This window comes from Triplophysa rosa, linkage group LG24 (assembly GCF_024868665.1).
Source record: "Triplophysa rosa linkage group LG24, Trosa_1v2, whole genome shotgun sequence".
In the NCBI taxonomy this organism is placed as follows: domain Eukaryota; kingdom Metazoa; phylum Chordata; class Actinopteri; order Cypriniformes; family Nemacheilidae; genus Triplophysa; species Triplophysa rosa.
The window spans coordinates 1,279,823-1,307,097 of NC_079913.1; the positions used below are offsets into that span (position 1 = coordinate 1,279,823).

The 27,275-nt window shown below is 39.0% G+C and overlaps 3 protein-coding genes across 3 annotated transcripts in view; 1 reads left to right on the forward strand and 2 right to left on the reverse strand.

The window, feature by feature from the left end:
* Nucleotides 1-392: 392 nt before the first annotated feature.
* optn (optineurin) lies at nt 393-5,346 on the reverse strand. The gene is made up of 14 exons (XM_057324837.1): nt 5,201-5,346; nt 3,959-4,120; nt 3,689-3,882; nt 3,458-3,604; nt 3,218-3,282; nt 2,992-3,102; nt 2,843-2,918; nt 2,621-2,736; nt 2,398-2,547; nt 2,216-2,300; nt 1,907-2,062; nt 1,388-1,530; nt 1,210-1,295; nt 393-1,084 (listed from the first exon to the last, which is right to left on the reverse strand). Exons 2-14 carry the CDS (start codon nt 4,098-4,100, stop codon nt 978-980), a joined length of 1,578 nt encoding a protein of 525 aa, XP_057180820.1. The 5' UTR covers nt 4,101-4,120; nt 5,201-5,346; the 3' UTR covers nt 393-977.
* Nucleotides 5,347-5,665: 319 nt separating this feature from the next.
* ccdc3a (coiled-coil domain containing 3a) lies at nt 5,666-11,363 on the forward strand. The gene is made up of 3 exons (XM_057324838.1): nt 5,666-6,604; nt 6,779-6,953; nt 9,617-11,363. The coding sequence occupies exons 1-3, from the start codon at nt 6,213-6,215 to the stop codon at nt 9,887-9,889; spliced, it is 840 nt and encodes a 279-aa protein (XP_057180821.1). The 5' UTR covers nt 5,666-6,212; the 3' UTR covers nt 9,890-11,363.
* A 1,989-nt stretch (nt 11,364-13,352) lies between these two features.
* camk1da (calcium/calmodulin-dependent protein kinase 1Da) overlaps nt 13,353-27,275 on the reverse strand; it is a 40,727-nt gene continuing 26,804 nt past the window's right edge. Inside the window, exons 6-11 of the mRNA XM_057324373.1 lie at nt 25,201-25,276; nt 23,200-23,312; nt 21,380-21,458; nt 19,752-19,839; nt 18,684-18,957; nt 13,353-18,372 (exon numbers count right to left, since the gene is read on the reverse strand). Coding sequence (XP_057180356.1) covers nt 18,242-18,372; nt 18,684-18,957; nt 19,752-19,839; nt 21,380-21,458; nt 23,200-23,312; nt 25,201-25,276 — 761 coding nt within the window. The 3' untranslated portion in view covers nt 13,353-18,241. The remainder of the gene's footprint in view (nt 18,373-18,683; nt 18,958-19,751; nt 19,840-21,379; nt 21,459-23,199; nt 23,313-25,200; nt 25,277-27,275) is intronic.

The following is a 27,275-nucleotide window of genomic DNA, read 5'->3' on the forward strand; positions in this document are numbered from 1 at the left end:
TAAAATTAAACTTAAAATAAACTGTAAATTTATTTCTGAAATCTGATTGGTTGATTTAAATGTTGTCCCAGGGTCAACATGATGTTGTCCTAAGAACATCAACCACTTGGCAAAAACAGGAGAGCCACAATATCTACTGTTGTGTTCAACAGAACAAAGACATTATAAAGTCAATGGTGGCCAAGAACTGTTTAGTTACAAGCATTATTCCCAATAACTTTCTCTGTTTTCATCAGAACAAAGAAATTAAAACAGATTTGGAAAAACTTGAGGGTGAGTAAATGTTTCCTTTTTGAGCGAACTGTTCCTTTAAGCTTGACCGGTGTCACCGTTATTCACACAGTGTACCACAAGAGGGCGCCAAATCTCTTCAATAAATAATAGACAGTATGTGAACTTCGTGTGTTTATTTAAATCAAGCATGTTTTAACAGATACGAAGCTGTATATCTTTCCCCTAATCTTAATAGGCTTGCTTATCAAACAAGATAAAGTGCTTTAACAGTTAAACAAAAAGAAAAACTTTTTCTATCAAATCAGTTGTCTTTGGGGTCTCTAATGTCATTAACAGCAGAATTAAGCAGATTAATGAAACTAACCTTTTTTCTGTATAATTCAATCTCAATTTAGATTTCAGATTCTCAGAAAGGTTAACATAAACAAATCTTTTTGCGACCAATAAAGTCGTACACAACAGATGAATAGATCGTGCCGCTCCGATTGTCTACCTGCACCATACAGTAATACAGTCTTTCTGAGCAGTTAACATTTATACATTGAGTATATATTTAGCAGCGTTAAGTTAATGAATGTTGCTGTTATTTAAAGTCTATTTAGAGAACGTCTGACCAGCCAGCACCGAACCTACATGTTAAACTTGAGCTAAATGTTTTTGTCATTTGATGTCTACATCTGCAGTGCTGGAAAGTGAAGCTGATTCACAGACAGGGAATTCTGTATGGTTACTAGGCAACAGGTTTAGATGATGCAATCCATAATGTGGATCTGCAGGGTGTCCAGGTCGGGCAGTACTTCCTCACACTTTGGACACGCATATTCTGGAATATTCTGCTGCTGCCAGTCATCTGAGAAAAAAAGAAAGAAGACAATTTAAAATTTGCTATTCAGGTTTGATAGTTGATTTCTTCTTGTTGGTTCTATTACAAATCTCAAGTCTTTACCGTATCCTTAAGAGAAGGATATACAGTACCTCTGGCCCCCTGTGATGGAGACGCGGGTTCTTGTGGATTGGCCCCACTTGACAGAAGTCTCCTTTGCATCTCGCTCATAGATTGCCTAAACAGATAAATAATTCCCTTTTTAGTCTCAACACAGGACATACAGAACATGAGACATGAAAGTACGTGAGCGTGTGATTGTGTACGCACCTGCCGAGCGACTCCATTTCCTCCTGAAGTTGACTGTGTTGTTTCTTCACATAATCCAACTGATTGGCCAGACGTTCTTTCTCCTCATGTATCTTTTCACGAGCTTCTCGTTCGGCATGGAAATCTTGGGAATATATTTCAGCCTGAGTGGGGACACAAACCAATATCATAATGAATAATACCGTTTTTGACAGGACAGTATAGACGGACAGGAAGCGATGGGGAGGAGAGAGGGCACAGGATCGGGAAAGGACCACGAGTCGCCCGAAGCGTAGTTGCGCTGCATGTCTGGAGCACTGTCCACAGGCTCCGACTTAATTATTAATAATGACAAACATAAATGTGATTTTAATGGGTATTTTTCAATCTTTTTTAATGCCACTGTTGATTTAATGTTCAAAAGAAAAGCATAGTTTGAGTCTTGCTAGTCTTGAGTCTTTAAACAAAGGACTTGTTTTTTTGGCAAATCAGCTAACATCACAGTTCTACTATATTTGATTTATTATTCTCTCGCAGCACCTGAGCTTTGAAAACAGAGATGGTCTCCAGCTCCTTCTCCCTCTGGAAGATTTCCATCTTCATGTCATCGATCTTCTGCTGTTTGTCCGCCAGGGCCTTTTCAGCGGCTGTAAACCTGGTTTGGAGGTCTTCATACTCTTCCTTTGACACACTTCCCTGATCAAGCACACAAAAATCAACCATCGACACTTCATTTTTATTTTATCGTCCACTTCTAAAGGTGTTACAGTACATTATTAAAATGCTAGCTTTACTATCTAAAAGAACAGAAAAAGGTGCACAGTGAGTTTAGCCAAATATATACTGCACCTCTTTCTTCTTCTCCTCCTCTTGAAGTTCATTATAATCCTCAAAGAGCTTAGTATAGGCATCTTTCAGCTGGTTCAGGCTACTCCTGGCAAAGAAAGACACAGGAATATATCGTTATTATGCGATGATGTGATTCTATTCCAGAACTGGAAAGCATATTTCTATCCGAATTATTTCAGTACTTTTCATCTTGAGTCTTCTTCTGTTCCAGTTTAACAGCAGCTTGCAGACTATCCATCTGGACCTTCAGACTCTCGTTCTCAGTCTGGACCTTCTGCTTGTCTCCGAGCTGGGTCTTCAGAGTGCTCCGATCCTGCTCCAGTTCTTTACACCTGCGGAAAGAGTGATAAGACATGTTGGTTCTTTCTTTCATGCATGTAGAGAAACACAATCTGGTGTCCTGACCTGTCCTGCAGATTTCGTTTCATGTTCTCGGCCTCGTCCAGTTTGCTCTGAGCCTGTTTTAACTCATCACAGAGCTTCATCAGTTGAGCCTTCAGAGTCTGAACCTCGCCGCTTGACTGACAAGAACAAACATCCACATCAAAATAATGTTCTTGTACAAACTGTTCAGGGTGTACGTATAGATCAAATAACCAGTTTCAAAGCATGATCTATGTTGGTTACATTTTCAGTGGCGCAGGGAAGAGACGTTTGCGTGCCGCCCTCACTTTGATCCACTTTCTTCTGCAACTCTGCGATCCTGACAACACAGAAGAGTGTAAAGGAAGCTTTTCGAGTCAAATAACAAGTCTGCGTGAAGAACTGAAGCCCACCTCGCCTGGGCCTCCTGAAGCTTTAGATGAAGCCCTTCCTTCTCATCCGTCTCGATCCTGAGAGACTGAAGGAGCTGTCTCACCGTCTGTTCCTCGGACTCGGCCTTTGCCCTAAACACACACACAAGACTCACAATAATGTCACACTAAGAGCTCTAAACAATGTTTTTATCGGAATCTGAATTCGGACTATTTTAAATTCAAAAGTTGTATGCTGGGTCCTTACACGCTGGATGAAGATTGGTCTTTCTGTGTACTGGTCAAATCTTTAGTCACATTGAGTTCACCGTCCTGTGGGACAAAGCACAGTTACTATTTAATGTTTAAAAATATCTAACAATGCAAACCAAATTCTTTTTGTGTGACAAAATCGGAAGTTTAAAGATTAGGGTATATAAGAGAAGGGTATGAAAAAACAGAAATATAAAGTCCCTACTGAGACACAAGAATGTGTTTGTGCGCTTACATCTATTCTGATCTCGATAAAGGAGTCCCGAGGTGAACCCTGACCCATTTTCAGCTGGAGTTCAGAGTTTAAAGCCACCAGATCGTTTTTCTCAGCCTGAAGTCGAGCGATCTGACCTCTCAACGCCTCCAGCTCCGACTGTAAACACTACAAGAGAAATCTAACGATTACTTTCTGTCCCAAAAATGAAAATATTGATTTTGAGTATTTTTGGAGTCCACGGCGTGTCACCTCGGCTCCGCTCTTCTCCAGCTCCTGCACTTTCTTCTTCAGGGTCTCGTTCTCCGCGTCCACAGTGCTCAGTCCGGCTCTGGCTTCATCCAGTCGTTTCTCCAGGAACTCTCTCTCCTCCTTTTGTTTCTCCTTCCATGCGGACAAGCCCTCGAATTTGTCCTTCATGCTCAAATTGGTCTGTTTTAGGGCTTCTGTGGGTTTTACAGACAAACGTTTGTGGCTTGCGCATGCGTGAATCGACAGAAATGAAGTGAGAACGTCTCTCACCCTTCAGTTCTCTGTTTTCTTTGATGAGAGTGTTCATTTGTTGAATCGTCTCTTCTAAACCGGCCAGATTGCCAGTGCCGGCCCCCGGACCCCCTCGGGGGTGATTGATGTCCCCGTTCATCATCGATGAACCGGAAGCCATGTTTCAAAGTCTGCGGAGCTCTGAAATATCAAGATGTTAATCTTACAAGAGTCGTGTTTACACAAAGGGCTGGAAACATATGAGCAGTTATCACCACAGAATTAAAAGTGAAAACAGGTCTACAGACGCACAGCCCAACATTTTTGTGCTTTTTGGTGTACAAGTATAGATCATATACATCTTTATTTCGATTCTGGTGTATCTTAAAAAGGAAATCCAGAGCTTTGCTGCATAAATGTTTGGGGATGTGGTCAATACTGTGATATTAATATATATACAATCATTTTTTTAAATATATTGTTATGGTTATGCAGGTTAATATAGAAATATGCATAATAAATAAAAAACATTAAAATATATATACCAGGTTTACATTCCTTCAACACAAGTGGTCAATGAACATATTGTGCATAACACCTAAAAAGTTTAACTTGCATTGTAGCATGAGTTAAGACCTTATTAACATGAACAGAAACTGGAAATGCTGAACTTGAAAAGAAATAAATGTCAACTCTGTTTAAAGGTCGGAATGTGGTTGATCTGGTCAAAATCGTCCAGCAAATACCTTCAACTAATCAATAAAACACGTCATATGTTACCCAGCTGAAAATGAAACAACAGAAACCATCAGAGAAGTTATAATTGATGAATTGTTATAATGGGATTATTCTGTTGTATGCATGATTTGCATACTCCTTGTTTAAGCAATATATGTATACACTATACATTATTAAACACAATAGAAGTACTGGACTTTTATGAGTACTCTATTGTGGTTATTTACATGTTTCGTAAAGATATGTACACTTATACACAGTTTAACATTCGTTTTTCAAAGCATTGGAACCAGTATAAATTTAGATGGGTAAAATCCATAGACTGTATAAAATGTCAAATCTCATCATTTGACACCATCGACCCTAATGGTGACAATAGAAGAAAACGAAAGTTAACGATGACATTTACTCACGGTTTACTAAATTAAACAACTGTTCGTCTCTGCCCTTGAGTGTTTAATACAGACGCAACACTTACAATCTAATCGCAGACATTTGAATGTAAAGGCATTAATTGACATTAAAGGGCGTTACAAAACTCACCAAGGTTTCACTTGTGTCTTGCGCGAGCACAGATCAGCTTGTTTTGGTAAAAGAAGCATTTCCTGATCTAGACGTCAAATGTAATGCAATGCTCTCCACAGACCTCAGATCAGTATTCTGGTAGGATCGGTCTGATCTACGTGTTGTCGCGACAAGTGTTACAAAAGCAACTGCATTAAAACTCTGCGCTAAAGCGGCTTCCGGGGACGCCTCCTCTTCACTGCTGACGGTGACGTCACACCGCGGGCCGGGATTTCCCTGTGCTGCCGTCCTTACGGTCAGTCATACCGCATGACGCACTCTGAAGTGGGACAGGTGGAGGGGCTTTTGCGGCACACTCATGGCAGTTTTTATTATTGCAAGTAATGCAATCGTGCAAATATAATTTTTGTTGTTGTTATTAACAATGTTGAATCGCATGTAATGAATTTTCTGCGGCGCTAGATGGAGCCACCGAGACAACTTTGATACAAAGCAGGACGATATATTTCAATTGAATGCTTCAAAAACACCTTAAGTGTTCTTTTGTAAAGCATCTTTGTGTTCTTTTGTATCTATTGGTCTGTTTTACTCCATTAAAGTAGTGAATTCATTTATGTTATAAATAAAACATCAGAAACGCACATTTTGCCCTGGAATGCAGCGCAACTCGTGGAGAGCAGCAGGACACCGTGCGCTTATTGGTTGACCAAATTTTGGGGCCGTCCGATTGGCCCGAGACGAACTTTAGGTGTGATTGATAGATAGGGGACGTGAGAACTTTTTCACTGGTTTCACTGGTCAGCACCAGTCAGTTAGTACAGGTTGGGACACTGTGAACTGACCCCGGGGCGCAGGGTGTGTGCGCCATTAAACGTTTTGGTTTTTAAAAGAAGATGCTCTTAGAATTACAAATGCACTGCGGTTTATTGGATAACCTGGGTGGTTTTGCGTTGAAAGTATTTAAACTGCATAACTGTTGTACTGTTCCAGTGGTTGAATAGCTGTGCGCAGTGTGCGAACACTTTTACGCATGGGTTTAATTGGCACGGTAAGGATGCGCATTGCGCTTCTGGTGACTCTGGGTTGCGGCTTCGCGTTTGCCTGTCAGCTGCCCACCGAGTGGCGACCCCTCAGCGAGGGCTGTCGGGCCGAACTCGCCGAGATCATCGTGTACGCCAAGGTGCTCGCCATCCACGAGGAGCCGTACGTGTCCAGCCTGTACAACTACCTGCCGTACCAACAGTACGAGCGCGCCGAGGACGCGCTGCTGTACGCGGCGGAGGTTGAGTTGCTGTGTGACCAGGCGTGGGGCAGCATGCTGGAGGTGCCCGCGGGATCGCGCCTTAACCTCACGGGACTCGGGTACTTCAGCTGTCAATCGCACACGGTGATGGAGAACAACTCTTACATCTTTTTTCTCAGGTGGGTTCGTTTTTGTCCTCTGCAAAATAATACAACTTCTATTGGTTTCCATTACAAATACTATTACGCACCATTAAAAGCATTACGTTCATTTATGTAGAGTGTTTTGGGCACCAGAGACCCTACAGCCAAACTTGGGCCCCAAATGTGTTTATCGATGTCTGTCTCATACAGGATGGATGAAAACTACAACATCCTCCCTCATGGAGTGAACTTCCAAGATGCCATATTCCCAGATACGCTGGAGAACAAACGACTGTTTTCCAGTCTCTTCCAGTTCTCAAACTGCTCTGCTGGACAGACGGTGTACAACTTTAATAGTGACTGGGAGAGCCAGGAGGACAGCAGGGTATGTAACTATCTCAAATGTTCAGGTTTGTAGTTGGTATGCATACGACTATATATCTTTTGTCTAGGAAGGAGAGAGACATAAATCTAGAGAAGGTGAGCTAGCATCAGCACGCACATTTGTGTGTGTGTGTGACTGTGTGTTTTTTATTTGCATCATTGCAAGCGAACCTGCAGTTTGTTTAGTGTTTTGAAGCAGCTCAGCTATAAATTCACTAAGGCCGTAAACATCCGTTTATGGCGACAGGGTCGTCTGTGTGCCTCAGTTTTACCTGTTCTGTTAGAACAACTGCTCTGGTACGCTGGTCTGGACCTGCTCTTCCGTTTACATGGAGGCAGCGTCCTAACAGGCCAATATACTGCAGCGCTTTAGCAGTAAAACCAGAGCCAAATTCCATTCCAGCGGTGCTCTGATAATGTCTGGAGAAGAAAGCGGGAATCTGATCGGCCGGGGCCGTCACAGGTGATAGAATGAGGTGTGAAGAACACAGGATGTGAGAAGCTTGAGGTTCTCGTGGGTAAACGGAGCTCCTTGTTCCCACAGCACACACACACACACACATAGTTAGCTAGACACACAAGTCCCATTCTTTGGTGGTCTTTGTATGGCTGTGACTTCATCACGGTAGGAGGTTGAGGTAATTCAAGATTTCGTTCGACTTGATAAAGGTCGGATTAAAGACCTCCCACCTAGAGGTCCACCTTACACACACACACACACAAGAAAGAAAGAATAATCGAATGACAGAAAGAACGTCAAAATGAAAGCTCAAATAATGAACAGGAGGAAAGAGCAAGAGAGAGTGAGAGAGCTAGGAAAACACCAGGAAAGCTGCTGTGTGGTTTTTTCAGAGTTTCAGATTTATAGGCAGTAAACCGGTTTATATAGATACAGTATATAGAGAAGAATCAGAATTTTGATGGCAGGGTAGTCAGAAAGAACTTGTAGGTCACAAGCAGTGACCTGAGGAGGTGTAAGGTGACTCTAACAGGTGTCCTCTGTACCAAACAGATGTGAGGATCCGCCTGTCGGGAGCCAATTACAGGAATGTACAGGGTTTAAAACAACTTAACGGGATAGTTCACCCGAAACGACGTATTCTGTCATATTTTATTCACCCTCAAAACCTCAAAAACTTGTATATTTTAATATTATTAAATGTAAAAATATTTTGAGAAATGTCTCAGTGGTTTTTTGTGTCCATACAATGGAAGTCAATGGTGGCAATGTTGTTTGGTTACCAACATTCTTCAGAATATCTTCTTTCGTGTTCTGCTGTAGAAAGAAAGTCATACAGGTTTGGTTTGCAATGACAAGAGGGTGAGCGAATGATGACAGAATTTTCATTTTTGACTCAACTGTCCCTTTAAGCTTCATGAACAGTTGCATCGACTAGCACAGACGAAGGACAGGTTACATTTCTTTCATTCCTTTAAAAACTGCTATAATCATTCAAGTAGTAGTAGAGATCCTGACACAAGAACACACACCAGGATACTTCACTAACCACATCTGTAAATAAAGAATCAGATGCACAGACACAGAAGGATGAGTGTGTGGTAGAAACAGGTGGGGGTTATTATCAGACCCGGGGACCTCAGAGATAATAAGGGCTCTTATACGTGAGCTTTCCTGTGGGAAAAGGATTATCTGAGGTAGCCTGAGGGACTCTTGTACTTCCTGCATCTTATGTGCCTTAACTCTTTCCATCTCTTCCTGTGTTGTCAAATGCTGTCTTTTCCCTGATCAGGGTGTGATTTAGTGTGGTAGTTGGGGAGCGCTGTTGTTGTTCCAGCAGTGTGTGTTGTGTTTAGACAGCAGGACACAACCCGTCCATCCGTCTCATCCGGTCACTCCATGTTTGCTCCTTTATTTTTCCGCTGCCTTTTATTTCTTCTGCTTATTATCGTTTCATTATTGGATCTTTATGGCATCCAGATTAACTTTCATTGTAAAATTATGGTACTTGTCCTTTGTAGAGAACATTTTGTGCAGTCTTGTCTGTCGAATGACCTCTGACATCATAGGATGGATTTGGTCCTTCACAACGGAGATTCAGGCCCTTTCATTATTCAGATGAGAATGTGGGGCCTCACATTGCTCACACGGATGCAGTCACATGTACACACACACATCACGGCTATTCTTGTCTGTACTGTGAACATAACTGCAGGTCATTTCTGAGGTCACAAGAGGAGGTAACAGGGTCTGGAAATGATGTTGTGGTTTATGTTGAGATTGAGACACAGTTTGCTAATACATGCGGAGGTCTATAATCATACATCTGTTTCTCTTGTTCTCTCGGTTCGAAATATTTAGTAGTTAAACAGTATCACAAAATTATACTTTAAACATAATGCACAGTTGGATTAAACCGGCTATTTGTAAAAAAAAAAAAATGAAGGAAATTAAAGATTCTGGATCTTGGATTAATAGTAACATTTATTACAAAAATGAAAACTGAAATTTGTGTAATATTGTTTTTATACAATGTTACAGCGTCTTATGTATTTCATAATGTTATTTTAATGTTTATATATTAGTAAATATTCCCCTGAATTTTTTTGTTTGTTTTCAAAACGTCTTTCTGGAGGTGTGTTGTGTTTCTGATTTTATAAATAATATAATCTCTCTCTCTCTCTCTCTCTCTCTCTCTCTCTCAGCTGATGTGTTCCTCCATGCAGAAGGTGCTGATGGAGGAGGAGGAGCGGGTCGGGCAGCTCCAGGAGCTCGTGGCCGAGCTTGAGAGAAAGAATAAACAATTGAGACATCGCGTCGGGAAACTGCGACATTCACTGCGGAAGACCCGGAGAGCATCACGTCGCGCTCAGAGGGAACGGCAGGAGCTGCGAGAACACCTGAGCACGGAAGAAAGGCATGCCGGACATCATCTTAATGCCATCCCACCCCGACACAGAAACACACATAGACTGTGAGCTTCAACAAACAAACACAGGGCACCCACTGACACTTACACAACAAACACAAACACTCTTACAGACTGCACAGGGTGGTCTGTTTGTCACAATATAATGACTGCTTAAATCATTTCTGTTTGCTTTAAGGTCAACATGAATAGGTCACCCAAAAATGAAAATCATTTACTCACCCTCTTGTCATTTCAAACCTGTATGAATTTCTTTCTTTCGTAGAACACAAAAGAAGATATTTTGAAGAATGTTGTTAACCGGCTCCCATTCACTTGCACTGGTTTTGTGTCCATAAAATAGAAGTGAATGGGTGCCGATGCTGTTCGGTTGCCAACTTATCTTCTTTTGTGTTCTGCAGAAAAAAGAAAGTCATACAGGTTTGAAATAACAAGAGGGTGAGTAAATGATGACATAGTTTTCATTTACTCTTGACCGAATTTTCATTTAAAGTTTCAATTTTCAGAATTTTCATTTCTTTGCTCTCTTATAATACACATTCCTGATAATGTTGTGCAAGATTCATCAGCGCACATTATTCCAAAGAAAGAAATGTTTGTGTGGTTTAGTTAAACTCTGTTTTGCTGTTGATATAACAATGGTTTGAGAATGACAGAAAAATAACGGTAGATTTAAATGTTCAGCTCCAAAAATGCTGTAAATTGCACACTTTGTATTTCATTTCAGCCTTAGGTGCGATATATATTTTTGTTTTATTAACCTTCTTTAAGTTTGTACTTAAGAAATGAATCCTCTTTGTTAAGAAATTTAAGATTATAATTTTTGCCATCCAAAATACAATGTGAAAGAGGGTGTGCCTGGATTTCTTTGTGGTTTAGTTTTGCCTGCTTTCCTGGTTACCGAGTGAATAGTTTAAACTGCTGGTTAGGGGTGAAATGTGTTCAGATTCATCTAGTGCTAAACATCTCAGACAAAACCAGTACAACAACATTCTTTACTGAGTTTAGTCCAGTTCGATTGTATCAATTTGATATGATTCATAAATATCTTCCAACTGAAAATATGTAGGATATAGGATAATGGAATACCTTATCTTGTCATACGACATTTGACATATTTTCATTTTGAAGAAATGCCAAAAACAATGACCCATTATCTTTGCTACTTTATATTGTTTGGGTGAGTTTTATGTAAAACTTGTAAATAAATAAATCAAAGCAATTAGGCTATAATCTGCATTATTTTTAAGAGCACTTAGTGCCGTGTGACATTATTGTGATGATAATTTAGCACATTGTGCCGCTTAATTTCCATTACCATAATGTGTCTGGATGTTTTACTCATGAGCTTGTCTGTAATTCTCATTATTCACCACAATTATTATCATTAGAATCTCATTACTGTAATTGACTAATGAAAATCATGCTGTTTCATCCGGTGATTTTTTATATAAAATTAGCCTAAATTAATGCATTACAGCAAAAACAATCACGATCCATAAATACTTTACAATTCAAATATTGTATTATATTTTCACATTATGCTGATTCAAATTGGGGGCACGAGTTTAATGATCAAGTAAGTAATGTCACAATGCAAAAAGTCTTAATGGTACAAATGATACGTATTAGTGTTTATCTTTATATAATTAAATATAATTTATGACCCAGATGTTTATGAGATTCATGTTTTACGTTACCTTCCTTAAAGTTAAGGGAGAAAAAATGTCTCATCTTTGCTCTAAATGAGTGCTTGACATCACACTGAAATTAATTCATATCAGAATATTATGCATGTCGTGCTCCATACAATTGATGCTGCATTTAACCTTTACACACAACACAAAAGGTAAACTGAGATTTGATAAACGCTAAATTATTAAAACATGTTTTGGCAAACATGTTTGGAGATTTGGATTACTAGATTAGATGGAGCTGCACCTGCACTGATGCATGGGGGCGTCGCCAAGATGGCTGCTGGGTACAATGACCTTACCATGCTTTCAACTGAACAGGGATTTATCGATATATTTCAGACGAAAATGAAGATCAGTGCATCTTATCAAGTGAACTTCATTGGTGAGTCCAGATAATTTCATACAAATAAGGCTTACTGGAGTTTGTCAGGACTGCTTATTTCATTCACCTGTGATCAATTGTTGCTTTTGAGGTGTTGATTGAACTTGTACCTGATGATGCCGTACATTTAGTTGAATTTGTTTTGTTATATAGGACATTTTGTGGTGAGACATAGATTTGTGCATGCAATGATAGAGGATGATCAGGCAAAAAAATATTTGTGCTCAACCAGAAACAATGAGCCACATGCCTTCTATAGGATTTGTACTTTTTTCATCTCCTAAAATAAAATCTACTTCGTGAAAGTCGGTCACAGTTTGTACCCCTAACTGAAGTCACCTTCTAAACATGCAGACTATAATCCAACCTCATTGCTGACAAATGTCCCAATACAAACTCTTCCTCTTTTTTTCTTTTATCTGCGCCACTTTTTGGAGAAAGTTACTTTTTCATAACCCAAGCATCCTCTAGAAACCCTCAGTGTCCCTTCAACACAACACTATTTATTTATCCCTTTAGCAAACTCTTACATGTGCATGACTCACAATTTCCCACTTGTAGGTTTGATAAAGCGTTTACAAGTCATTCATTTAAAGAGGATAACGATGGGGAAATACTGCAGGTCCCTCGGCAGCGCAAGAAGAAAAACAATATGTGCTTTCCTCCCGGGAAATCTCAGAGTCTAATTTAAGATGTTTGTGTGTTAAATGAAAATGTGTACTGCCAGGCCTGCAGAAATACGTTTGGCACAGAACAAGAATCTGAATCGATCCCATTGAACCAAAACACAAATAGTACTTTACTGTGATGGATGAGTGCAGAGCATAAACTATTAGCATTATATGAAGATTGTTTTGTTACATTTTTGTCTACTTATTTAAATGTAAAAAACATTCATTTAGAAAAAAAATGTCTCTTGTGTTAAGTGCACATACAGTACTGTAAACTAAACCTTATAGAAACACAAAATGCAACTTAAAGTAACAGATAGTTTAAATAACTACTTTTATCAGTATTTTAAAAAATCATAGTTTTCGTACTGTTTTGTTTTTTTAATGTAGCCTCACTGAAGTGTACCATGTCGGCCAGACACATGCAGATGTCTGGGGTTGTAAGCGGTCATGCAGAGCGGGATGATATTCACATGGTCTCATTCCTCGGCCGCTGTTTTGGATTCAGTAACAGGCGGTATAGCCTGAAGCGCCGAGCTGGTGGGAGGCCGACAACATCCCACCTTACTGCACACTAATGAGGGAACATGAGGTGAACATCACCGATCACCTGTGGAGATCAACAGACTAAACTATTCTGAACCCACCACCCCAAAACCAATAACAGACACTTTCACGGTAAACGAAGCTCGACTGAACTAAAGACGCTGGATCAAATACGCCATCTAGATTGCATCGAAAAACTAATAACAGAAAGACAAATGATGATCATTCAGGATTTATTTAAGGAAAACGAAAAGGAAAGGAAAAACACAATCATTCTTTCCCCAATTGCTTTACAGCATGAAATATAAATTCTGATATGTGCAGATGATTGTCAAAGGCATTGTATATACAAGCCCCGTATCAACAGAAGATTCACATCACAGTAACGTTAGTATTCGTACGCCACTCCCAAAACATGGATCATAGTTGTCACATGCATAAGAGGATATAATTCACATTTCACTGGGCAACTTTTATATCGGACAGGGTCGTGAGAGACGCAGAGATAACATCCTGCACTGTCATAGTTGCATTTTTTAAAATGTGTATATATATATATATATATATATACTGTATATAGATAGATATAGACATGTTTCTTAAAACACATAGTTACATAGTGAGAACAAGTCGTTGAACCGATAAGCGCATTTAACATGCTGGCAATTCTTTATAAAATCATTCGATGCAGTTGCAGATGATTTAAGATCTTCAGCGAGGTCGCGCAGTAATAAGTCAACATTCAGGGGACGAGTCTGAAGAACTGCACAGTTACTGGGTAGCACAGACACCTGTCAGTCACAGCTTTTTCATCATAAGAGGCAAAAGTGACGCCTGAGTTTGTAAAAAAACAAAAACAAGTTCCGGAAAGGTGCATCACAACCGATCGCAGTTGAATATTCAGTTTGCACAATAGAAATGTGATTAGTTTTTTCTCAGCACGTACAGTATACAACACAGAGCGAGAGCCGAATATACAGATTCAAAGTCTGCGGTGGAGTTCCAGAGAAAGGCAGTGCTTGGAGAACAACATGAGAGAGGAATGATAAAAAACAAACATTTAGGAGAAAACACACACACACACACACACGCACATCATCTCTTCGGAAACAACATGGAAGACACATCACAATCACGGTCTATTTACAAAGCTTTTGGACAAACGGAGAGACTGCTCTGGACACAGACCAACAATGATGATACTATAAGTAAACAAAACACAAATCTAACACAGATCTACATTTTTAAACATTCTGTTTGTCCTTCATTGCACTCGTTGAATAGTCAGTATAGTGTGTGCGTGTGTGTCATGGCACATGTGCGCATGTGTCTAGTCTGGTAGAATGTAAGTTAAACGGTAAAATAATAAAATAGTTAAAAGCGATTTAAACATATAGTTCATTTTAATTATTAATTTAAAGATGTTTGTGTTTGTCTTGGCATGGCAGTAACCCACTGTGTCACTTCATAACACCACCCACACCTTTTGGTTTTATACTTTTGTTTACACAACACAGGCAAAAGGACAATCACAAACACTGAACCTAAGGTGACCTAAAGTAACATTCCAGGTTTATTATGACTTAAGCCTTATTGAAATCATCGGTGACATGCTATTGATTCTTGAAAACCATTGTTTCAATTTGTGTCCTAGTTTGTTGATGCACTTACACTGGAAGTCAATGGGACAAGAGATGGAACAAGTATAGTTCAGGGGTTAAAGCAAAAAAAATCCTGAGCCTGAACTTTCTTTTTTTTTGCGAGGGTAGACACATACGCAGGGTTATTTGTCAAGCAAAAAAATAACATTATTTGAACATTATTTCCCTTGAAACTAACTAGTAACATGCCGTTTTTGAGCGTCTCAGACAGACGTTTCTTAAACTTTGATGGTATGCCATGTGTGTATGGACCACAGAATGACTCGAAAGAAGTGGGGCCATAATTATAACCCACAAACCCATAGTTTTATGCAATTATGGTATGTAAAAACATAGCTTAACATACCAAATGTTATGACCATGTTTATGACTGAACTCTAAGATAGGTGCAATAAGCTGTGAAAGTTTGAAAATGATTTAGACGCTTTAGAAATCGATCCTCGATATCTCAATTGCAGTTAGCGCGCGTGTGTGACGCGCAGAAGTGGAAGCTGAGGTCTGATTAGATGATTTGCCGAAACAACACAAAGTTATCGATCTTTATGTCACAGTCTCCAATTTGTGTATGTCATATCTGTCATGATGGACTTAAAAGCTGACCACCGCTTCAGGCTTTATAAACTCAACTCTCCATCCTGCCGAGTTGTGCCGACTGTTCGCTCGCTAACGTACTCTCCAACGTGACGTCTCCACACCGGCAAACAAGACCCGCCCCATTTTAAATCTGATTGGCTAGTAATGTTTGTTTGGTTGAAAGTGTTCCTCTCATACCATTGGTAGGCGAACTTATGAACTCGAACCGATATCAATAAGCTTTTTAAATGTAATCTTTTTTTAAAGTAAATATTTTTTCCGCAGTTTCACGGTGCCGGAAAAACTTTAAGCCCTGATAGTTTCAAAGCCACAAAACTAAAATATTAAACGTCTTAACATAAATCTAGTGTGATAAAGTTGTTTACTATCATCTGTACAAAATTTCACACTCAGGAATTATGTAGACCCACTTTACAGCTTGAAGAACAAACATTTTTGTGTATTATAATAGATTTAAGTGCTTAAAAAATACAAACTTATTATGTGCTAAAATTTCTTACCCAATAGACTTCAATGGTAAGTGCACGAAAATGATCAAGCTGTTTCTATAAACAAAACTTTTTTGATAACGTTGATAAAACTTAAGATAACAAACCTGAAACATCCATAACATTTCATGCTTACACTGCAAGTGACTCAGAAAGTAGAAAAAGAAATGTGCCGAATGATCCATTAACACTAAACCTATTCTGTAGCATACAAACATAAATCTTACCCTTGTATTATCTAAAATGCATGGCAAAGTTTCTCTATTCTGAGAATACGAACTCCTCTCATATTTACAGACGAAGACAAAACGCACCCGAAAATAAATCCCTTAGCATTAACCTCTTCACACCGAGGCGTCATATTTTAATCTATACTGAAACAAACATTCAAGAAGAAAGTGAAGAAAAATGCATGAAGTTATAAGATGGCACTTTGGAAAATGTCACATACTCTTAAATCCCTGTGTCCACAGACAAGTTCTCCTGTGATATTAACAAACCGTAAAGGGCAAAGAAGACATCAGTCACTTTCAAAAGCTTGCGGGACATGATATAAGAGAGCCATCCGGGGACAGAAGACCAGTTAGCCGTCACTAAGGAAGTGAATAAATCTACACATAGCCCTTAAACCAATGCTTAACAATCAGCCACTTATGGCTGACGGAAATATGTTTACCGTCAATAAACGTTATTTTGTTGCTTTCATGTCGTTTTAGACTTTAAACTGAAAATGCTTCACAGCTTTAGCAAAATTGTGAAGGACAGCGCACCATCGTTTTTATAATGACATCAGCTACATACATCAGCTACCTTAAAGTCCCAGTGAAATTCATCTAGACGGCTTGGGCGGAGCATCCGTTAACTCCTCCCCTTCAACTTTCAGTCTGCTGCCAGTTCCATTTCAAAATCAATGCAACAGCTGTTTTTACATATCCAATCAATTCGCAGCGAAAAACGCAAGCCACGCCCACTAATTGTTTTTGAATTTCCTTTTCACTCAGAAATGTGTCGGAATACGGAAGTAAAATCGATCGCAACTTCCGGTTCACGGGGACTTTAAACCATGTAACGTTTGTGTAATGTTTTAGTTTCCGAACAATCTCACGCTCAAAAGTCCATTGATGTTATTGAACGAACCTCAATGTTTCAATAGCGCCGAATTTGTTTGTTTCGAACCCACAAGGTCATTACATAATCCCAAAATGACGTGAAAGCAGCAAAACGTTTTAGCGCTTTGTGGTACAATCTTCACGAGAACGCTGCGACGAAAACAGCTGTCCATCGCACTAATCCACATTCTTCACATAAATCCGACTGGATGAGTCGATCTTGTACCATACAGGCATTACTATAGACATCACCATCATGACGCCCAGTGAAGCTGCGGAATTCCCTGAGAACTCGTACACTGGGCGTAGAAAGACGCTGCCATGGCTTTTCGGGAGATTTGTGTGTACAGTATGTGTGTTTTAAGTATTAACAGTTGTACTATATTCAGTAATCTACCATCAACTAACGTTACGTCTGTGTGTGGAGCTCACGAATACATTTCGTCAAGACTCCTTAATCTTCGCCCTGTCCCTGCGTTTGCAAAAAAAAGCTCAAAATGAAACGTATAGCTTGTTTTAACCTCTATCTTGATGTTAAAAACCCAATCGAATCGCTAATCTCCCGTTCATCGTAATACAGTAACGTTAATTCAGCTAACTCTATGTTCTCGTGTACAGCCTATGTGCAAACAGATAATTAAAGTCTCGACTCGAAAATGTCGCGAAAACAGTCTAATGTGATTTTAAAAGCACTTCTGCAGGTCAGCATGACAAATCCGTGGAAGGCCCCAACAGATCAGAAGTGGTAGCTAACAATACAATAAATTTGTGAGCAAACGGAAAAAGAGGGAAGAAAGAGGGAAGAGCTAGAAGAGTCAAACTGTAGTAAGAAGAACGCTTTGACGTTGGCTCCGCCCTCTTTTGAAGGCGGACACAATCATGCACACTTTCGCACCTAAACCGCTGCGCTCTTTGACTCGTTCGTTTTTCCAAAAGGTAACATGGCTGGCGAAGTTCGTAGCACATTCATAGCAAAGACGTTACAGCTCTGCCCAGCCTTCTCGAAATGAAAGCTTTCCTGCTGGAAATCCCCTTCTCCTGCCGCTGCATGCATTGCGCCCTCTAGTTACCTGGAGGTTAAATGGCAGGTCAAACCGCGGCGCATTAGGCGCACGTTTTTTTTCAGCCTCTCGGTGGTTGCTATGGCGATGGATCAGTCCTCTGCCATCCCTTGATGGCAGGGCGGGGAGCGGGCTGAGAGGTGGGGCTTACAGGGCGGTGGCCTCCCAACTCTCTCCCTGCAGAACCTGGCGTCACTTGGTCCCAGTTACAACTGTGCTAACAGACGTGACCGAAGGAGGGTGTGGCCTGCAGGGCTCCGCCCCTGAGCCGGTGGAGGAGGCGGCTGATGCCAGAGAACAGGAAGTGTGAGGAGGAGCCGCACCTATAAAAACAAATGCATTTTTACGTATTTATTCAATAGTTTGGTTAAAGGCGGGGTGTCCGATTTCTCTTAGCCGTTGTTGATGTTCAAATCACCAAAACAGACACACCCCTACCCCATCTTTTGCTTTCGTCAGCACTCGGCTCGGCTAATGTCCGTCCTGTGTGCTGTGCACCTTACTGCTGATTGGCTACAAGGTTGTTTTGGTACTCGGCCCGACTCAGTTGTCTAAAGCGTAATTCGGAAATCGGTTACCCCGCCTTTAATGTAGTATTTTAAGCTATATGAAAATTCATCAGCACAGAACTTACAGTCTTTGCGTGGTACAGAGGCAGTGCCTGTCGCCATGTCATTAATAAGCACTGTATTCTGGTTCTGAGCAGCTTTGTGGTTTTGGCTGAGAGACGCAGTCACATTCTGTGTTGAATTTGGTGTTTGGTTCGGCGGTGCGGTCGCGGTCTGGTTTGCGTTCACTCGGTTCTGGTTGGTATTGCTTGAATGCGTGGCATCCATGCTGCTGCCCATACTGCTGCCCAACTGCAGTCTTCTCATGTGCCGAACCACGGCCGTGGCATTGAATGCTTGCTGGTACATAGATAGACCAGAAGTCAATAATGAAAGAAGAGTTAAATGGAAAGATGGAATTCTTATGCCCTCCCTTACAAAAAAGAATTGAATGTGCTATTAGTATCCTTCTTTTAAACAAAAAAATAAGAAATTACAAAAAATAAAATTACACTGACTGAAGTATACTATTATATTTGGTCTATACAATTGTCATTTATTAATTTTGCATTACAAATTTTGTTAAATCTTGTACTTAGTTTTTTGATCGATATAATAAATAATGTAGTATTCTAAGTATACTTGTAGTTTTGTTTACTTTTGTTTGAGTAGCCTTTTGAATACTTTTTTCATAGTTTGCATATTGTCTTATAAATGTACATGTTTAAGTTTATATAGTAACAGTATAGTATAAATAATATATAAATGGTAAACTTAGTATGATGTTAAGTTCACTTTAAGAAAACTACTTGCAATATTAACAACTAGTAATAAGAGTGTACTTCAATGTGTATTTTCAAAAAACAGAATTAGTACACAGTATTCCTATAAATTCATTTGTAGTATAGTTGCAGTTCAAACAAAAAAAAACGTACCTGTTAACAAGTAAACAAGTTGTGTACTCAACCACTGTTACACTTAAAGTATTTTGATTAAATACCAAGTATCATTAAAATAGTACATTTAGAAGTATACTACTGTACAAGGACATTACTACATAAAGTACACTTAAAACATACCTAAACCTAACTTAAATAGGCTGTGCTTACTAAAATGAACTTGAAGTATACTCGTGAAGTATACAGTGAACTCACCCTCCATTTGCTTTTAGCAAAGTTTTTGCGCATTTGTCGGCTGACGGACTCGTGGATGTTCTTGCAGAGCGCCGTGTCCTCTGCGATCCTGAAGAAAACAAATCAAGTGTTAGTTAAAATTCAAAACTAGCGACTCTTTTCACCTACTGACATCTTCTCGCACTTCGAATTACTGCGAAGTACGTCAGCTCTCTACGGTTTTCAGTCCTTCTCTCCTGTTCTCCAATTTTCTTCTCTCTTGTGTGGTGAAGGCTTGTTAGCGGTGTCTGCAGAGCATGTGCTAATTGCTGATTAGCGCCTTGGAATGCGTAATGCGAGATTAAGCGCAGCGTCTTAATTGGCAAGCGTTTATTCAGTAGCTTTTCTGTTATTCCTGAGAGAGATCTCCAAGCGTAATAATGGAGAGAGCGGATTCAACCTGATACTCATAACGTACACGCAATCCCCGACTGACACAGATAGCGTCTCGTTCCAATGCGATTCAAATGTCACACTAATAACATGAAATAAACTCGGCCTCTAAACGCTGCTCACGAGGTTACGCTTTAATTGTTTCACCACAGCTCAAGAGTTTTTGAGGAATAAATGACACTGACAATATCGAAGTAAATCACTAATTATTTTTGCTGTACTCAGTGGTGTAAAGTATTGGAGTAAATGTAATTAGTTACTGCACTTAAGTATCTTTTTGGCTACTTTGTAGTTGTACTGAGAATTAAAGATATTAGCAACTTTTACTCTCTACTTGACTACATTTTTGAACAAGTATATGTACTCTTTACTCCAATACATTTGTAATGACTAATGCAATTACACATTACATTTTGCATGGCACCATCTTATTTTGAAGGAGTTTATTTTTGCTATAGAAGAATTAATATTGCCATTTACAGGGCATTGAAGGTACTATATCTTGTGGATTTTGCCCTAACTTACCAAAACTGGTCAACATGGCTTCTTTATGAGTACATTATCAGGTAGTTGTCAATCGCTGGCTGTTTATATGTGAAATGAGGACATGACTGCACCCGGCGATGAGGCCAAAACCAGCATGTCCAGTGCAAAAAGGCTTTGACTTTTAATTTTAACATTATTTTATTTATCCGTTATATTGAAGAGACCTTTTTGAAGGAGTTTGGTTTACTTATGAGCACTTGAGCTTTAATGAGACTTGGGTGTTTGTAATAGACGTAAGTTATGTTATTAAGTGTCGGCCATGATTTGTTTAAATTTTGAGGTGTTCAGTCTTATTATGATTTAGGAAAATAAATGCGATTGCTCTCCTCACGAATCAGCTGTTTCTTGTTTTTCACTGACGTGTCTCTTAAGTGTTGAGGACTAGTGCTGCTTTGAGCCTACATTCAGTACGAGTAAAATACTCAAGTACTGTTAAGATACTCAGATACTCTAAGTCTTTAACTTGAAGTCGTTTTGGAATTGGTGACTTGTAACTTGTAATGGAGTAATTTTCGCTGCAAGGTATCTGTACTTTTACTTAAGTATGGTTTTTAGGTACTCTTTACACCTCTGGCTGTACTCGAGCTTCACAATGATTTTACCAGAATTAACCCCTTGGTCAAATCTCTAGAAGCACTTGATGTGGATGATCAGGACAGCATGTAACTCACCAGGGATGCCGAAGGGCCTGTTCACATGTGTATCGCTTTGCGGGGTCCTTTTCCATCAAACAACTGATGAAGTCTTTTGCTGTAAATAAAACAAAAAACTGCTATAGTGAAAAAAGATGCAATATTGAAGGCAGAAACCACGAAAAACATACAGTTTGTGTAACATACAATACTGTTTATTTTGAATGAATGCCACATGGTGATACACAACAGAGACTTCGACTATATTAGTGGAAACACTGATTCAAATTTAGATTCAGTAACTCATTTGTAGGTCGGAAGAATTTCATGGTGCATGCGAGTATGTCATAAAAACTTCTATCATGTGCCCGTGGTGTTTACCGAATGCCAGAGCTTGTGCTCAGAGTTTCCTGTAAATCACACCGCTTACATTTTTTCCTCTCTTACACCAGCATGAAGAGTTACTCAGGGGCGCAACTGCACATTTCTGAGGGGTTTGCGAGATCAGTATTGGCGCCCACCCATCGGCTACCCCAATATAGAAAACACACAACAAATAAAAAGCGTACGACGTTTAATGAAGAACCGGACAACTAGCTTACATGGTGATAGTGGGAGACTTAACAGCTTTAACAGCCGTCTCAGACTCTCCCGAATGTGATTATAAAGCTCCTTCACAAACATAGATTTATTTTATAAGCGACAAAGATGTAGGCCTATAGGTGAACTGATATTGTATTATGATATGAACTACCTCTCAGACAACGTTAAATAACTTAAAGATTTACAGAGATGAAATGATAATCGATATTTATCCACTTGGACATTGTTTTTACTTGTCAATTTACTTGTTTTTCATTTTCATGTTCTGTTCTGCGCTTTGGAAAGTTTCTTTGCTGGATCCATTTGGTCATTTGACTGTCAAAGAGTGATTGGTTGACATAATAACTTGATTAAATAAAATATATATTTATTGAACTCGTTTAAAATGCTAGACAAAGTGAAACTAAAATGTTTTAGATAATGACTTTTTCGTTACATTTTTTATTATTTATAACGTTTTATTAAAAAAAACTTTAAATAATATTTTGGCACAATGGTGCCCCCCCTTGTGTGGCGCCCCTATGCACCGCATATACTGCATACCCCTTTTTGCGCCACTGGAGTTACTGATGGATGAGTGAGTCTGTGAATTATAGGTAAAATACCCCAAAATGAGTCCATTCGCCTAATTTCTGTGTGTTTCACAGTTACAGACAGAGTATAGACAGGAGGATAGGAGGGAGTGAGGTGATTTTTTTTGTTCAGAATGGTAGCTGTGGGTAGGCTACAGTGTGTCAATGCCTACGCTAACAGTGTTAGTAAGCTTTGCCTTCAAATACAGGATTTTTTAAATTAAAAATACTATAAAAACAAGGTTGGCAGTTGTTTCAAATAATATATACTGTATATATATATATATATATTTTTTTTTTTAATTGTTCATATATTCCCATAAAAACACTTTTTACAAAAACAACTGTTCAAAAGTTTTGAAACACTTGACTGATTTCTCATGATGCTAAACATCTTTTAATCTGAAGGTGTATATTTAAATCTTTAAAATTTACGTTGTAGACAAAAATTGCACAGTAATTTATTTTATTGGGAAACAAAAATTAAAAAAGGCAGCCAACAAGGGCCCATTACAGGTAGAAATCCTTTCAATGCCGTTTACTATTATTTAAAAATGTGAAAAAATATAAATGGAAGATAAATGTTTCAAAACTTTTGTACATTTAAGTTATTATCATCCAAGGTCATTTCTAAGAAACAAAGAAATTAAGACATAATTAAAAATAAGTTAAATAAGACATTACCAGAATCAGATATATCATCCCAGTACGGTGAATCAAACTCATAGTCGGCTTTCAGGATCTGCTCAAAGAGTTTGGAGTCGTTCTCATCGTAAAACGGGGGGTAACCACACAGCCTGTGAGAAAACATCGGGAGAAACATTGAAGAATGTACAAACAATGAAAAAAGTGAATGATTCCTTTAACAGCACAGATTATTTGTCTTCAAACCTTGATTTAACACTTTGATAAACACAATTGTTAATCAGTGACTGTAAACTCTATTTACTGTCTGAAAAGCTGAAAAAATATATTCATCTTTTTTTGTTTTCCTTATCACCGGAGACGTTAAAAAGCCTTTTCTCATGAGTAACGCAGGCAGTGGGGGTGAAAGGGATGGCAATTTAATGCCTGATTTGGACCCCATTAGCTTTGTGTTTTTCTCACATCGCGATGGGTTAACTAATCAGATGCTAAGAGAATTAGCTACGGTTTCAGCCGGTTGTCATTGCAATGATCACACCTGAGAGAGAGCCAACCAACCATGACAAGTGAGGGGGGGCTGGTGGGGGGGTTATCAGTAAAAACACACACATGATGCCACATATCTTTAGCTTTAGGTGGTCTAACTACTGATTACTGGAGATCACCAACATCTGTGTGTTAATACACGTCTCTAAGAAGACCACCATCACTTCCTGTCGCCGCATCTGATGGCTGCTTTCTGCAGTTGAACTCTCTGATCTCAGTGTTTGATCTCTGCTCAACTTTGTTGCATTGTCAAAAAAAATTTATCCGTGTCACGGCTTATCGAAGGCTTTTCAAAAAGAATGATTTTCGCTGTCATGTCGTCCCGTGAGCGACAGACTCTGCCGTATGCACATGCAGAGCGTCAGATGAGGGAATCTGTGCGTAGGAGTGATGGGAACCGCTATCTCATCGACAGCTTTGCTGGTTTGTTAAAAGACAAGCGAATGTTTGTGTTGGCACGGGAGTCGGCCCAGAGCGCTCGAGAGCGAGGGACCAAAACAAAAGACAGTCCACTTAAATGTAGATGGTATTTTAGAAATAAATACCAAACATAAACCATTTTAAAATCTTTTTCAAGCTCATGTGTAACTATTATATGAAATTAAATTATATCAGCTTTAAAGGGACAGTTCACCAAAAAAAGAACTGTTTGGTTACAAGCATTTTTCCAAATATCTTTCTCTGTGTTAATCAGAACGACATTTATACAGACTTGAACAATTCGAGGGTGAGTAAATGATGACAGAATTTTCATTTTTGGGTGAACTGTTCCTTTAATAATATGTTGTTATAAGAATTGTATGTATAAAAGTGACATTAAATATTTGTACCTTAAAAACTTAATTTGTCAAGCCTCAAGACAAGTGAAGTAGGAATGAGAAAGCTAAAAGAAAAAATGGGGACCGTTTCTTATATACACACACTTTTCCACCTCTTGATTCTTGTTATTTGTCAGTGACCATTTATGTTTATTTGTTTCTACTCAGACTTGCGATAAAACGCTAACACACACACACACAAGCCCAGATGGCCGCAGCTCATTTGAAACGTACAGTTTTTATGACACATTCTGACATTGAAAACTGAAGATGAAAACATACAAAAAGAAAGTCTGAAATGGAGATTAATTTCCCATAAAGCGTTGCAGAAATCTGTCATCAAACAGCATCTCATTTGCATGTGAGACATCGACTTTCTCTTTTAATGACTCTGACGTTCACTATCTGCATCAAAACAATAACACCGTATAAGGAACCTTCTCAAAGTGGGGTGCAACATCTGTATCCGTTTAGGAAACGATGGGTCATTAAATGTAAGAGATGGTTACATACTCATTGTTCCACTAATAATACTTTATAAACATAAGCAAGCATTGGCCTGTCATGACCTGTATTTATATCTCTGGTTTCATTCAAGGCAGAGACAAAGGATTTTCTCAGATTAATATAAAAATGCAGTGGGAGGGAGGAGGAGTGTTGCATTGTGGGTACTTACAGAATGTAGGCGATGACTCCGATAGACCAACAGTCAACGGCTTTACTGTACGGTTTCTGAGCCAGAACTTCTGGAGCTGAGGAAAGAAGAAAAGAAACGTTACATATCAAGACTACAAAAAAAACCTAATCACATAACGGCATTTTTTGTTCTATTAAGCAATTATTGTATAAAGTATGTACTTCAAATGTGGAACTGATTATAGTATCCCACACAATGACCACACAATGATTGGTGGTTGATAATTTGTTTAATTCACAAATTTTCAGAACAGCATAAAATTAAAAATGATAAATATTTATATATATACATAACAAATGTATGTACTGTATACAGTATGTGTGTGTGTGTGTGTGTGTGTGTGTGTGTGTGTGTATAAATATATATACTGTATATAAACACATAAATGCTGTAGATACATACACATATACATATATAAAAAGTGTGTGTGTGTGTGTATATATTGTATATTATTTATATATATAATATATTAGCCAGACATGTACTGTATACAATTGTGGAGACCATAGACACACACCTACACTCACACAACCCTGTTCTTATCCACAGGAGGTTAAGGGGAATACAGGCGTCTCAGTCCTCCTAAATTTATTCTATTATTCTCTCCATTTTCTGCCACTACACATTTTCCTCCCTTCAGGAAACAAGCTTTCACACAGCACACAAAAGCTTTGATTCTATGGCTAAGGGCTTCAGCGGGCCATTTTGAGTGTGTGTGCTCAGTTTTTGACTCATCTATTGCTTATGAAAGCTGCTTTCCTAAAAGCTCTTCAGATGAAACAAAGCACATTTCCATCAGAATTGAAATGAACTCTATGACCTTCAAATAACACACGTTAATGTGAAATCTACTGTGAAACTGTTGTTAGTCAAACTGTAAGACTTTTAGTAAGTTGTAGTTATAAGAAACGTATAGAAAGGAAAAAAGAAAAGATTAATCAGACTGAAATTCAATTCATCTTTCTGACTTGAATGATTTGTATTTTATTCATTACAAACGTGCAAAACAGGAGCGCTCTGACTAGCACTTTGGTCTCAGACTACATTATACAGTGAGTTTAATTTTAGTAAACAAACACCTGTTTTTGATTCACTTTTCTATTAAAACTAGTGTATTTTCCAGTCGTAGGAATGCTGGAATGTTTTCCAAGACAGGCTATTTTAGGCCTGCGATCAATATAATCTCATCATCACATTTAAAGTGTCGTCTATAAATGAGTGTGTGAGTGAGAGAGGAGACAAACAAAAAAATATGAGAGAAATATGAGCAGCTAAAGAGCAAGACTAAGTCGTGGTTGATCCGTTAAATTTGATTTAAAGAGCTCTCAGACCATTTCCATTTAAAGACAAAAAGAGGGCAAGCCAGACAATTTGTCCCGACATACACACACGCTTGCACTCTTAACGCATGCCTTTGTGATGCTCTCAGTCTAATATATTCTTCTGATGAATACCAAGAAGAAACAAACATCACACACATTCTTCAAACACACAGCAGTGCATGACCCCAGCCCGGGATGCAACTGGTTCTGGATTGGTTTTATAGGCACAGCGATGTTAAAACAGTTCCCATGGAAACCTGCTCACAAAGACGACCTTAAAACATGAACATGCATGATACCACAGCGACTCAAATCCTATTAAACCCCAGCAGATATGTGCACAGATGCAGGCATAGCTAGATCAAACTACAGCAGGTGTCCATGTGTTACGCTGGTTTACTGGGTAGATATTTCAACCGTATAATGACCCTCACATGTTCAGGAGGAGAGGAATGTACAGGTTTAACGGCCCCACGAGACATGTATGAACACATGACTATACGTTACTTAAATTGTATGTGTGAATTATTTCTTTTTGAGGAGTCCAGCTTTAGCCGCAGCGTCACGTACGGTCATGTTGACTCGGAGTGATGCGGAGGGGAAAAGCGGGCGACTGTGGGGCAGTTCTGTCAGTGTGTGATAAGAAAAAGCTGCAGGCTGCACACAAATGAGCTTTACAGCCATACACGTTCCATACACTTAAGATTTGATGAAATTCGACGTCAATGTGTT

Coding starts and splice junctions, on each gene's coding strand:
- optn (XM_057324837.1), bottom strand. CDS start 4,100: ATGGCTTCCGGTTCATCGATGATGAACGGGGACATCAATCACCCCCGA. Junction 2,301..2,397: donor AAGAAGACTCAAGATGAAAA/GTACTGAAATAA, acceptor TTTCTTTGCCAG/GAGTAGCCTGAACCAGCTGA. Junction 1,296..1,387: donor GAAATGGAGTCGCTCGGCAG/GTGCGTACACAA, acceptor TTATCTGTTTAG/GCAATCTATGAGCGAGATGC.
- ccdc3a (XM_057324838.1), top strand. CDS start 6,213: ATGGGTTTAATTGGCACGGTAAGGATGCGCATTGCGCTTCTGGTGACT. Junction 6,605..6,778: donor TCTTACATCTTTTTTCTCAG/GTGGGTTCGTTT, acceptor TGTCTCATACAG/GATGGATGAAAACTACAACA. Junction 6,954..9,616: donor AGAGCCAGGAGGACAGCAGG/GTATGTAACTAT, acceptor TCTCTCTCTCAG/CTGATGTGTTCCTCCATGCA.